We start from the raw sequence: 13,947 nt of genomic DNA, 5'->3' as shown, positions 1-13,947 counted from the left end.
CAATGCTCACCACAGAAAGGTGTCCATCCTTAGCCTTGGCTATCAGCAACTCTGAGCCAGATGTGAAATCTATGATCCCTTCTTTTCCTTGAGCCACATTGAACTTTATACTGTCCATGAGAGGTAAAGCAAAATCTTTTATTCATAAAAGTATCATCATAAGAGTTTCAAGACAGATTTGTGTAAATCTCAGAATTCAAAGTATTTTACACAATGATAATTTTGTGCCTGCAACTCACCTTCCCTGGTTAATGTTAATGCTGTTGATCTTGTCAGCACAGATAGCCACTTTGGTTAACGTCTCGATCACATGCTCGTTCTGAAGCACCACGTCACCCTGTGACACCAATACAGTTCATATATTCACTCTTATAGCACTTAAGGTAAATAAAAAGCAAATAATCGATCTTTAGACTTACTTTCTGCTTATTGTCTTCACAAGCAACATGGAGAACGAACATGCCGTCACTTAGAGAGCTGACAGAAATCCCTACAGATAAAACAGAAGAGGTCAGTGTGTCACTTTTTTGATTTGTTTTTGATTTATTCATATGACTGCAATCTGTTCTAACTGGCAAAAGTGAGCCGTTAGCGATAGCAAATAAAGTGTATCTTTGCAACTAAACAGGTAAAGCTAGTACTCATGGTGGTACACACATTGATAACGTAATGTGAAAATTGGAAGTAACGGACTGTTTCCAACCAAGCATTCAAACAAAGTGTAAGAACAGTTTAAGATCTATCTCTCTTCCTTTTCACCTTTCAGTGAGCTGTAGTCGATCCGCTGTTTCAGTTTGGCCTCCTCCACAATGACGGCGCTGTTCGCCGTGAGCAGGAGCTGTCGGTTGCGGGCTTTGTATCCTTTTCTATCATATTTAGTCACTGGAACAGCGTACTGTGGGGAAGGACCAATGACGTTTAGATTACATTAGGAGAAGACACAATTGTTACATTTCATCTATTATCACAGATACTTCACAAATTGTTTGGTATGTTGCCTGAGAAAACACCTCCAAACACAGTTTATCACATATTCAGTCATGAAAAATGACAGACTTCTGGCTTCTTTGGAGAGACTGATGCATGGATTTATACAAAAAGAATAGCGAATCATAGTCTTAACCACATTAAAGAGAGATTTTGCAAAAAACAAGACAAAACAAAACAAAACACTAGCCTAGAATTCACCCCACCTTCATCTTGTCATTTCCCAGAGCCTGTAGCACTTTAGGATTGATGTCCTCCCCATCTTTTGAGCACACACACACAGAAAACAATTAGAATATACAGCATAGAAAATGAGTCTCCAAACTGAGGCTGGAAAAAGAGGACGAAAACTCACTGAGCCTTGTGCCCACAAAAAGTTTTGGGACACTTTGTGGATAGTTGTCCTTCTTGTCCTTGAAGATTTCACTCGCTACCATCTTTTGCTCCAACTGCAATAACAGATAATAAAGCTTCATTAACCAAAAAATCAAGTGTATTAATAAATAATTTATATAACATAAAAATTGAGCTAATAACATTTATCTGTGTTAAACAAAATTCAACTATTCCAAATTTAATCGTAATTTCCAGGAGCCCATCAAGTGAATGAATAAATATTATAATATAAAATAAATAATTCAAATGGACTAATAAAAAATTTGAATTAATAATAAAAAAAATTAACTATGTAAAATGTCACCTGGTGCTTCCATTCAGTGTTGATATTCTTGCAGTACTTCCACACCATGTTCTGCATGCAGAGTTTGCGAAGGTTGTCTGAAGCCTGTGAACAAAAGGAAGGCATAATCTCTCAGTTTATAGCCCTCAGGTCTAGAGGAGTTCATGATTACACTAATGACTGATTTCTCACCTCGATGAGGGCGGGAGGTGGCTTTGGCCAACTCTTATCCAAAACTGTTTTGGGCAGGCTCCTGTGCAACTTCATTAGGAACGAGTAGCGAACGTAGTCCAGGAAGTACTCGTTCTCTGGGCAACGTGGCTGGTGGCGGTAGATGAAACCTTTTATGAACCTGTAACAGTGACCACAGGCAAAAAAACAAAACAAAAGTGAGCATAGCCTCTCTCACTAGGCAGAATCAGATGGCATGTGATGCCGTATTAACTACTGTACAAGTCAAGTCATGCACACAGACCTGCGGATGGTGTTGGCAGCCTCTCTTCTACGCTTTGCCTTCCTGCGGGCCAGAATACCTCTCCACCATGCTTGGATCCGGATTGCTGATTGTTTCATTTTACGATATTTGGTTTTTTGACTGTAGCCTTTCCAGGATGACTGCAGTTTGGTAGCTGTGCATAAAGACCAGATTGTGGAAGTTGAGGAGCACAGCAGACCATCCAGTTACTAAAGATATGCATTTGAATATGGCTCATACCAAGGCTGTGTTTTCTGACTTCTAGTGCATCTTCGGTTGCAAACAAGGTTTTGGGGAAGCGGATGAAGATTTTGGTCCTATAAAAAAAAGGAAAGGTGCCTTCATCTTTTCTGGTACCACAGAAATAATACTAATTTATTAATACTAATAAAATAAGAGTTGGCATTTTAGAACATTTGTGTAACCAACCTGCCGAGTTTGTACTCCTCGGGTTTGTAGCCAATGTGCTTGACGAGCGTGGACACCCCATCGACCAGGCGGCCATTCCAGGTGGGCCATGTGTCTGGACACAGGGATTTATACCTGAAACAGGAAATGTCAAGCAATTAAGTTAAGTACTAACAGGAATCCTCGTTCCTTTTGACCTTCATTATCACTGAAGTCCACAGGAAGTGCTGAGCTTTTAAAAGAGGATCAGAAAGTATGAAATGTAACAGAATTTAAGCTTTTTTTTGAGAGAGAGAGCCTTGCTGAAAAAAGCCTAAATCAGCTAAATTGGTTCAGTTGGTTAAGGCTAGTATAAGCGTATTGCGGGTTACCACTATGAGGTATGTTCGGTCACCCAGCAAGGCTACACTTGAAACAATGTCCATGTTGTGCCAATATAAGACCAGCATGAAAAAAAATGGTTCAAATAGGTCTAAACTGTGTGTATTTTTTCAGTCATGTAGATGCTAACCTCTGTAGGAAGGTCTCGTAGCGACGGCGATATGCAAACCCAGCTCTCCTCACCCGAAGGTTTTCCATCAGACCAAGATATTTTACTTGGTGCCTGATGAGGACTTCATCAAAGCGCCCTATAGAGAGAGATTTCAGTTTAATAAATTGTAAAATCATGCATGTAGTGTGTTTATAAAACCAAAGATTTGCCGATATTTTTGAGTATAAGAGCGTATTAACGAACAAAAGATGCTAACAAATGACAAGAGCAAAACAAAAGAGCTGATGAAGTAAGAGAGAATCAGATTGAGGGAATGAATGACTGCAGTTTGAACAATGAATCCATTAAAAACAGTTGGAGAAGAAAAAAAAAGCACAAACTCAAGATTTAAAATAAACAACCCTAAGACAGCTTGTTTTAAAAAACAATTTCACTTGTTTTTATATTTTAAATTTTAATTCTAGAAAATATTTTTTTAGCTTATTATTCATTTTAATTTAGCCAATTTAGCCTCATTTTTCCTAGACTTGTATAGCACTTTGGGTCATGTTCTGTTGTTTTTAAATGTTTAATAATGACTAAATGTTTGATGGCTTGACAAGAAAAAGTATAAAAATACAAAGGTATTACCATATTCCGTTCAAAAAACTATATTACTACATACCTTGGAGTACCATACAAATACCAAGGTTTGTAAATATGGCAATAATCCAGAACAATGGAATACATACACATGCCATACAATACCATACTAATACTGTCCCACAGAAAGGGAACAGTTAAAAGGAATGAGTACAAGTATGAAGTATAACGATTTCTAAGAGATAAACAGCACTAAAACTCAAGAGTATAGAACATTTCTCACAAACCTGCTTGCTTGGCATCATTAGGCTTTATGCAGCGCACGTAAGACGGTTCCTTAGACATCAGTATTTCCATCAACTTCGCCAGGCTGGTCTTGAACTGGGTTGCTGCCTGGTTGCAGCGAGCCAACGGAGCGAGGCAACAAGAAAAAGAGATGGAATAAGCAAGAACACAAGCAACAGTGTGCAAGTCCAGCCAGGCAGTGACAATGTGGGAGAAGCCAGTGGTCAACAATGAAAGCAAACAACTAAACAGCAGCCCACCCACACTCAGCCAATGGAGCTCTGTGGAGTGGGCACTGGGATCGGGGTGGGGGGTGGGGGGTGATGCACACAGTCACAGAGTGTGTAGGGGGTTCAACAGTGTCAGGGAATTCCTCACAGTGTAGGTGGCAAGCAGAGATTCGCAATCTCATGGACTGAGGCCAAGATACTGAGGTTTATGTATAAATGCTACTATGAATGTGGAACTGATTCACAAACACATTTTTGTTTTTTTACAGTTCTGTATAAGCATAAACAAACATAAAACTGACACAAAATATGTAACCTACTAGCAAAAAGAGCAATAAATGGCAGGATGGATGGAACGGAACAGACAGACAGACAAACAGATAGATGATAGATAGACAGATAGATAAACAGAGACAGACAGACAGACAGACAGATATACAGATAGATAGATAGATAGATAGATAGATAGATAGATAGATAGATAGATAGATAGATAGATAGATAGATAGATAGATAGATAGTAAGACAGAGATAGATAGATAGATAGATAACGTATAAAGATAGACAGATAGATAGATAGATAGATAGATAGATAGATAGATAGATAGATAGATAGATAGATAGATAGATAGATAGATAGATAGATAGATAGATAGATAGATAGATAGATAGATAGATAGATAGATAGATAGATACCGTCTCTGGACGTTTCTTGTCTGTGAGCTCCTCTCGGTCAAAGCACTGAGTGAGGATTTTATTTTCGGACATACACATGACCTGAACATACAGACACATTAACATGTTTAATCACTGGAAATTTTAGAACAGATAAAGTGTGTTTCTTGTAATATTTTTTTTCTGGGCCTGTTCCCTCACCTCCTTCAGGTTTCTGAAAAGGAGATCATTGTTCTTGTCCAGGAAGCCTAGAAGATGGAAAATACACAATGACGTCAGTCAGCGGCAGCGCTCAGCCTGGGAAAGATCTGTGGGCATAAGAGCCTGCTCTTGTTCAATGACACGCTCTCTTTTTGTTTCTTGCCCTCTGTTCAATAACTAACCGTTGACATTATAGTTGACTTCTCCTGCATAGTGGCTCAGTCTGAACTCCTCACGACCCATCACTTTACGTGTTTTCCCATCAGCCAGCTTGTGACTGTAATATAGTAATATTGTATATATTGGTCTTTAGATGCTCAGGATATGATTTTAAGCATGATATTAGATAGAATGACAAAAGGAAGGTGGCGCGACTGACGTTACGAAGTGGGCATGGCCACCGACAGTGTCCTCAAGCTTCTCCAGGAAGGTGATGTCACTGGCATCTCCAGGACGGAGACACTCTTCATCCTATAGAAAAGAGAGGTGAATAATAGGTTGGAGCAGCTTAATACAATATTTAATACATCGTTAATGAAAGTAAACAGAGAGCATTCTCACCAGGATGGAAATGATTCCTTTAAACTTCTCCTCCACAAGATCACAAATGATCTTGTTGTTAAAATATTGCACAGGCTCCCACTAGAGAACAAAAAACATGAGCATTACTGCATTTGAAACAAGTGGAAAACATTCAAGATTTGTGATGGTGTTTTTGCTATAAAATTCAAAGAACGCAAAATCAAGAGCATTCCCAGCCCACCCGCGAATCATGGCCACAAACGGGCTTTCTTTAACAGTGTATGCGTCAAAATGTTTTATCGGCAGTGTGAGAGGTCAGCATTACCATAATAACAGCATGAAATAAAGCCCACTACACGTTTGCCCATAATGTGCCCATTGAGCTGTGATTAAGACCCCGTTCCACCACCCCGCACGAGAGTCACACATGCTGAGCTGCGTATGTGTATAGGGGATTCTCACCGTGATTCCCTCAGCTTCATATTCCTCCTGCTCCGACTTCAGAGTCAGTTCAATGAAGAGCTGCTGCAGCTTCTCATTACAATAGTTGATACAAAACTGCTCAAAACTAGACAGACAAAGAGAGGCAGATTGAGATATCTTTGAAAATCAAAGTCTTGCTATATACTTGCGGAAAAAAAAACCCAACGTGAACCATAATAATAACCAAAATATTAAAGATAGATTTAGAAAATAAATTATATATATAATTTATTTTATATTTATGTTATAATGTATGAAATATTATAAAAAAAATACTAAATATGAATCTATATCAATTCAATTTTTTATTTATTTAAAACAATTACAATATTTACATTTTTAATTAATATATTTGATTAAATATTATTAAATATAACAATATTAATGGCATTTAATGATTTATTTTAAATATTTAAATAATATTAAATTATTCATAGTAATATAAAATAAATAGTGCATGCATTATTATAATATTAAACATCATATAAATTGTATACATTTGATATATTTACTTTACCTGTTGATCTGAAAGACTTCAAAACCATAGATGTCAAGCAGACCAATGACAGAAGCGTTCTTACTGTTAAATGAATCCTCCTGTGAAATAATAAGAGCACAGAAATATTCAGCAACAGCTGTGGGACACCATTCAGACTAAACATCCACAGACTGTAACATCATATGGTGAGCATGTGTTCCAATAACTCCCATCGGAAAAATGGAGTAGTTATATTGTGTCATTTCCTAGCTTTCTCCACGTGGGGGCGCTAAATATTCACATTAGGTAAAGGACTCATCAGAGAAAGCCATATGGAGCTGATAGAGTATTTATTAGCAGAGAGAGTTACCATACCTTGAAGGCCAGAGAGTCATTAATTTTGTTGACCAGCCAAGTAAAAGTACGACCGTATATGGCTTTAGATAAGGCATCCCGTGCTGAAGAGGCCTGCTCTTGATTTAAAGGACTCATCAGCTACGACCCAAACACAGACAGAGGAATTATGGGAAACATTCATAAACAATTATTACACATTGTACACATACAACTGTGAAACGGGAAAAAAATTAAGCAACACTACTATTTTATTAAAGATGGTTTGAATACAAGCTTTGAATGGAATGTGATTTGACATTCTCGATCACGTTTCAAGATTTTCACATATTATTAAGAAAATGTTAGTGGTGCTTTCATATGTAATACCTGCCGGCCACCTGAAAGTCTCTATGATATTTTGTTCCTTAGACATGACTGAGTTCCCTCATATAATGTAAATCTATGGGATTTTTTTCACCCTTTTTATCATCTGCCAATCAAAAATCATTAGTATGATTAATGATTCAAGAGTAATAACACACCTCTCCTTAACAAACAAGTTTTGAAAAATCCCATGTCCAAGTATAAGCAATAGAAATAGTGATGTCTAGTGATGATAAACAATATTTTCCACTCTAAATGAATGGGAACATACCTCTTCTCCTTTGGCTATGATCTTTTTATGCGTAAGAGCCTCTTTAAGAACAGTGCCATCCACACCTAACAACTGCAATATCACAAATACACACACAAGCACAGTCAAAAACAACCCCGACATGAAAAAAATTGCTAGAGGTTTTAACATAAACAAGTGGTCATGCACATGTGGTCATAGCCCAGTGATATAAATAAACTGTCCTATTACCCTGGCTAAGTATTTAATCTGTGTTTCTGTAGTGATATAGGCACTACCACTGTCCTCTCCTCCGTACTGGACATTCCCCAAGTGTAGTACACTGGCAATAATGTTCAGAAGCTCCTGTGGGGAAAGAGACGGGTGTGAATGAGACGAAAGATTAAGATAAAGAGGAAGAACTTTCTGTTTCTAAGAGAAGAACATTGACTTATAGTTCATAGTGTCTGTGTATTGTGATTGGTCGGTCATACCTCCACTTCATCATCAGTGAAGCCAATGACGCTGAGGGCTTTCCTCACCAACTTCCAGTCATTGCGGTCATTTATAGAGCTCACTTTGGGACAGTTGCCCTGAAAAACACACACTCACTCAGCACAACAGAGGAAACCAAGGGAGGAGGGGCTCCTCTTGACTTCCTCTATTAAAACACCAGGGGAGCGAGAGGAAGGGACATTCCTGCATACTTGTGGGAAAATTTATGATGCAATTTATGATGAATACTCATACACAGGTCCAACATAAATGTATGTGGTACACTGAGCTGGACATTTTTTGGGGGCTTTATTGACATTTTTATTGATAATGAAAGCCTGTTTCCACCTAAGAGTAAAAAAAAAAAAAAAAAAAGGTAATTCTGAGATAAGGTTTGAAATAAGACGCAATGTGAAATATGAATCACATTTTTTGAAATAGTCGCAATTGTGGAAAATAACAGCAAAAGCAAGAAATACTTGCAAATGAGATCAAATCAATAATGAGAAACAAATGTGACATTACCAAAGTCGCAATAACAAGAAATATACAAATATTTAAATATTAAAAGTCACAACTGTTAGATATAAAGTCGCAGTAATAAGAAATAAAGAGTCCCATTGAAGTAGTCACAATGTGAAATATATAAGCACTGGTATAGCATTGGTTCTGGAAGTATTTATTTCTATTAATTTCTCCCATTGAGATTTCAAAAAAGCGTGCCGAGTCCAGATGGAAAGGGACGCAACGGAGGCCACATTCTGCATACATATGGACTGACCATTAGAGCAGTCCTGAAGAAAGTAGGTCCTACCTGGAAAGGGATGGAACTACTACATTCCTTGTAGAGTGAGCTCTAGCTCCAAAGGGGCACGGCATGTCTTGAGTTTGGTATGCCAAGGCAATGGCATCCACTATCCAGTGGGCCAACCTCTGTTTGGAAACAGCCTTTCCCTTCTGCTGACCTCCAAAGCAGACTAAGTGCTGCTCAGAGCTCCTAAAACTCCATGCATGTGGTCCACGTAACTGCGCAGGGCACAAACGGGGCACAGCAACGCGAGGGTTGGGTCTGCCTCCTCCAGGGGCATCACTTTCAAGTTCACCACCTTGTCCCAAAAAGGAGTATTGAGAACTTTGGGCACATATCCAGGGCAGGGTCTCTGGATTACATGAGAGTCAACCAGCCCAAATACCTGGCACATTTGGCTGACCGAAAATGCCTACAGGTCTCCCAACCTCTTGATGGACGTGAGCGCGGTCAGAAGCACTGTCTTAAGGGACAGGATCTTAAGCTCCTCTGACTCTAGCGGCTCAAAGGGCACTCTCTGTAGGGCTGTAAGTACTACCGAGAGGTCCCAAGAGGGGATGAGCGCCTCCTGGCGCCTCTCAGTAACCTGATGATCAGGTCGTGCTTTCCCAAAGACCTACCATCCACTGAATAGTGATGTGCAGTAACATACACTTTCAAAGTGGAGGTCTCTCACTCCAGCCTCTCCTGCAGGAAGGAAAGCACAGAGCTAATCGGGCATTTACAGGGGTCCAGGTGGGCCAGTAAGGCGCAACCATTCAGGTCTGCTTCTCATCCTCCCTGACCTTGCACAGTGTTTGTGCAAGCAGGCTCACTGGGGGTAATGCATATTTGCGTAGGCCCGAGGGCCAGCTGTGTGCCAGCACGTTCGTGCAAAGGGGTGCCTCTGTCAGGGAGTAAAAGAGCGGGAAGTGGGAGGATTTCTGGGAGGCAAACAGGTCTACCTGTATGTGCCCAAATCGACTCCAGATCAGCTGGACCACCTGGGGATGCACGATTGAGCTCACCCGGAATATAAATGAGCCGCTGTGCTCGCACAACAGATCTCAAAGTGTGCCAGAATGAGCCAGTCGTCGAGATAGTTCAGAATACGGATGCCCACTTCCCTTAATGGGGCAAGGGCACCCTCCGCAACCTTCGTAAAGGTGCGGCGAGACAGGGACAGCCCGAAGTGGAGGACCTTGTATTGGTATGCATGACCCTCGAAAGGAAAAATGTAAATATGGTCTGTCAAGGCAAAATTAAAACATGGAAGTACGCGTCCTTCAGGTCGATCTCTGCAAACCAGTCTTTGGGGCGAATGCACTTGAGGATGCATTTCTGTGTTAGCATCTTGAACGGGAGCTTGTGAAGGGCCCAGTTCAAGGCTCGCAGTTCCAAGACCGTCCATAACCCACTGCCTTTCTTGGGTACGATGAAGTACAGGCTGTAAAACCCTGACTTCGTCTTGGCTGGAGGGTTCTCTTTTAGTGCTTTGGGTTGATAGACTTGCAAGAGGGCCATAGCATGTAAGGCGGAGGCAGCCTGTCCAGCGGCACTGTAAGCCTTGGCTGCATGCAGGCCTTGAATGGGAGACGTGGGCGATTCTGCCAGGTAGCAGCACTTCACAGGTAAAAATGCACCGCAATTGCATGATCCACCTGTGCAATCTCCACATATCCTTTGGCTACCCCAACATCGAGGGTAGAGAGTAGCAGCGAAGCGGCTTCAGGCAGTAAAACTTCCACAACCCTCCTCCTCATGCACCTCCAGGAAGAAAGGTACCGGCTAGGACGATGCTGTGAAGCATGCCCCGCGATCGGCATCTGAGACGCTGGATGCAGAGAAACCAGAACGGGGAATGATGGAGGGGACTTTTTGAAGGTACTCGAGTCTCAACTGTCATGTTCCCACAGTGAGATCACTGCCTCAGCGTGTTGACGGCCCAGACATAAGAGGCAGTGATCGCAGCTGTCAGATTGGGCCAGGAAGCGACCTCATCCAAAAAACACACGCGTGGAATGCGAAAAAGACGCAACGTTTTGCACTTTTAGGGAAACTGCTTTTGTATTGAAGCGTCCAGGGGTGAAATTGCTGCACTTATCTGTGCACTCATGGGGCGAAACACCCCTGAATGTGCATTTTCTCCAACGGAAGAGCGTCTCCTCTCTAGCGAAGGTGAATGGCAGAAGGAGTAAAGACACCCCTCGGCTCCGAAGCAAAAAGCTGAACGAGTGACTTGCAGGCCTTATATACCCGTTTGTCCAGGGGGATGGTTTGGCATGAAAATCTTCCATCTTTAAAACGTCATTCATTCTTCATTGGCCCATTTTCTTACTACCCGGAGGTGATTGGGCTCCCAAGTGAGACCCTATACGTCAGTATCAACTAGGCTTGCTACGATAGTCGGTGTTGACAGTGTTCAGAAGCAACACCGTATACATCACTTGCCCACCACGGCACTGCCCCCCACTGTCGATTTGATTTTTTTTGTAATAAAATTATTTAGTTCAGTTAGAGAACAGACACTATAATTAAAAAACTGAACGTTTCTGCTTAATAAATCGTGAGCTGAACGAGAGTCACAGCACAGATCAGCAGCAGGAGTCAGATCTCATTTATCACGAGAGTGAGGTGCTGACTGACAAGATGATGGAGCAATATTTGGTGTCAAATCGAAATGTAAAAGCGCCTATTTAAGCGAATTTGTCATTCTACTGTTTTGTTGTTTTTCATTAAGAATAATAGGCTAATGAACTCACCATTCAGGCAATCCGCCCCAGAATTGGAGCGAGCAGAACAGAGTGAGCGTTTTCAGTTCATTACTATGGAAAAACGTTCGCTCTGCTCTGCACTATTATGAATGCCGATGCGGACATGCGCATTTAACTTTAGCCTTCAAATTAGCCGTCACACATATTCTCACCGTCACATCCCTAGTATCAACGTAACTTCGAACGTGACTGACTGAAGGGGAACGACAATCTCATGAAGCATTAACGTTATTTCTTAGAATAATGCAGGGTAACAGCTTCAACAGAAGCAAATACTATCAATTAAAAACCTCGTAGCTCACAGTCTCTCTTTATGTTGTCTTTAAGTTATTGTTAAAAATCCATTTTATTTTATTTTTTTTAACTCTGAGGTGGAAACAAGCTTTCATAATTAATGAAGGGACGACAGACAGAGACATAGAGATGGGAGCAAGACACAACATCAGATTTTAACCAGCATCTTTACTTGACCAGCATGACCCAATGTGTCTAGCATGTGTGCTAACTACTAAGCCACAGCTTTTTCTTAAATGTACAGCTGTCTTTCCATCTCAGACTAGGTCATCTGCTGTAACCATAACAAGTGTGTGAGGTCTGTCTCTCACCTTCACCAGATACTGGTACTGTTGGGCATTCTTCTCCAGGCCCAGCCTCCTCAAGAGATCATCCTCTCCTCCTTCAATGAGCTGATAGAAGATGTGGAAGTTTCTCTCGCCATGGCTCTGGTGTACGACGCGTGATTTCTCCAGCAGGTAATTCAGGATGTGACCCCCTACTGGAGCACCCTGCCAACGGGGACACCCAAAGGGAGAAGCAGAGGGGATAATACCGGGTTTCTGACACGCATGCAAGCACGCATAATTTCACACAAACACAAGCACGTAAACACACAGGTGGATGCAGCCAAATCCCCAACCCAACAAGAGAATTGTAGGGGTAAAGGTGTATCGACAGAAGGTGGATCATAGCAATTGAGATGTGAGCTTTGCTTGATGATCATGTAACACCATTAATATCGTTTAACAAATGATCAAACTCACCTTGAAGTCAAACTGAATGTCCATGTATTTCCCAAAGCGACTGGAATTGTCATTTCGTAAAGTTTTTGCATTTCCAAAGGCCTGAAAGAAGAGTTATTCAAAGGAAAAGAAATAATATGTGAAGGAAAAATGATGAATATAACAATTCACTACAGCATACAGAAAAACAATCTTTATAATTTACAAAAATACGCTTATACACACACTACTAGATCCACACACACTGCTATTTTACAGGAAAGCACCACATCTGCGAAACATCTGGCAGAACAGCAGTCTGCACTGCTTCCGTTGGCCTTTCCGTTTTTAGGCGTCCTTCATGTATGCCCCAGTCTTATCACACAGATAATAACAGTGGCGTATAATTACTGGACAGTTTTATACTGAAACCAGGACAACAAACTGCTCAGAATAAACTCTGCTCTTTTCCTTGGCATGACTGAGAGTCATTCAGAGCATTTTCTGCTATGACAGCAGTCCAGGGCAACAATTACAGCATGTACTGATCTCACCACTATACACTGGCATTTGGAGATTAGTAAAATTGTATGTCATGATGAAACATATTAGTTTAGATGTGCTGTGTACATGTTTACCTCCAGCACAGGGTTGGATTGTAGCAGGCGATCTTTGACGGTCTGCACATGCTCACTGGCAGGGCAGGTGAAGGCGTAGTACTGCAGAACCTTCTTGGAGGCTTCTGTCTTTCCAGCACCACTCTCACCTGAGATGAGGATGCACTGGTCCCGTCTCTCAGTCCGCATGGAGCGGTACGCATTATCACCCACGGCATAACTGTATAGGGAATATGTCAAGATCATAAATGCTTAGTTACAGTATGTAGATTTCATAAAGTATTTTAAAAAAAAGTAACAAAATAAGATAATAATAATAATAATAATAATAATAATAATAAATAAATAAATAAAAATGATAATTAATCATCTAAACAAATTAAGTATTTCAGTTGCTGAAGTAGATAAATAAAAATTAAATATTTATATGGATTAAAATTTGCATACTTAGAATTAAGAAGAATTTATTTTACACATTTTTATTTTTAGTATTTTAATATCATTTTCTTGAATTCACATTTACTATAAGCAAAAATTAAAGTACAATAACTAAAGCAATAATGTAATATTATTGCTTTATTAATGTATTTTATATTTTATTTTGTTTTTGACAATTTAAATTTGTCACATAAATAGTAATAAAGAATAATACACACAAATAATAAATAAAAAAATACAAACAACAACAACAATAAAATAATAATAATAATACTAAACAGTAAATTCACGTTTTTTCACACTGCGCTTATCCCTGGGGTTATTGTCGTTCGAAACACCGCTTTTAACCATAGGTATAGGAACATTTCACACTTACAATTTGGAAGCAGGG

General features: G+C 40.2%; 1 protein-coding gene across 5 annotated transcripts in view; it reads right to left on the bottom strand.

Annotated features, from left to right (window-relative positions):
• The window catches only part of myo1cb (myosin Ic, paralog b), a 43,554-nt gene that overhangs the window by 2,161 nt on the left and 27,446 nt on the right, over nucleotides 1-13,947 (bottom strand). For all 5 annotated transcript variants that reach the window (XM_081371515.1, XM_081371518.1, XM_081371517.1 and 2 more), the window contains 27 exons: nucleotides 13,140-13,338; nucleotides 12,544-12,624; nucleotides 12,109-12,288; nucleotides 7,942-8,040; nucleotides 7,700-7,813; nucleotides 7,490-7,561; nucleotides 6,874-6,993; nucleotides 6,538-6,617; nucleotides 6,000-6,105; nucleotides 5,577-5,657; nucleotides 5,395-5,486; nucleotides 5,198-5,292; nucleotides 5,016-5,062; nucleotides 4,836-4,916; nucleotides 3,912-4,017; nucleotides 3,061-3,178; nucleotides 2,571-2,684; nucleotides 2,382-2,458; nucleotides 2,142-2,295; nucleotides 1,859-2,018; nucleotides 1,688-1,771; nucleotides 1,343-1,436; nucleotides 1,194-1,249; nucleotides 760-895; nucleotides 420-490; nucleotides 240-337; nucleotides 11-110 (listed from right to left, as the gene is read on the bottom strand). In XM_081371515.1, the coding sequence (XP_081227641.1) occupies nucleotides 11-110; nucleotides 240-337; nucleotides 420-490; nucleotides 760-895; nucleotides 1,194-1,249; nucleotides 1,343-1,436; nucleotides 1,688-1,771; nucleotides 1,859-2,018; nucleotides 2,142-2,295; nucleotides 2,382-2,458; nucleotides 2,571-2,684; nucleotides 3,061-3,178; nucleotides 3,912-4,017; nucleotides 4,836-4,916; nucleotides 5,016-5,062; nucleotides 5,198-5,292; nucleotides 5,395-5,486; nucleotides 5,577-5,657; nucleotides 6,000-6,105; nucleotides 6,538-6,617; nucleotides 6,874-6,993; nucleotides 7,490-7,561; nucleotides 7,700-7,813; nucleotides 7,942-8,040; nucleotides 12,109-12,288; nucleotides 12,544-12,624; nucleotides 13,140-13,338 (2,815 nt within the window). The remainder of the gene's footprint in view (nucleotides 1-10; nucleotides 111-239; nucleotides 338-419; nucleotides 491-759; nucleotides 896-1,193; nucleotides 1,250-1,342; nucleotides 1,437-1,687; nucleotides 1,772-1,858; nucleotides 2,019-2,141; nucleotides 2,296-2,381; nucleotides 2,459-2,570; nucleotides 2,685-3,060; nucleotides 3,179-3,911; nucleotides 4,018-4,835; nucleotides 4,917-5,015; nucleotides 5,063-5,197; nucleotides 5,293-5,394; nucleotides 5,487-5,576; nucleotides 5,658-5,999; nucleotides 6,106-6,537; nucleotides 6,618-6,873; nucleotides 6,994-7,489; nucleotides 7,562-7,699; nucleotides 7,814-7,941; nucleotides 8,041-12,108; nucleotides 12,289-12,543; nucleotides 12,625-13,139; nucleotides 13,339-13,947) is intronic.

The sequence above is a fragment of the Scardinius erythrophthalmus genome (assembly GCF_964197995.2).
Source record: "Scardinius erythrophthalmus genome assembly, chromosome: 7".
NCBI classification, from domain to species: Eukaryota; Metazoa; Chordata; class Actinopteri; order Cypriniformes; family Leuciscidae; genus Scardinius; species Scardinius erythrophthalmus.
This window is presented reverse-complemented; position numbering and strand designations above follow the sequence as displayed.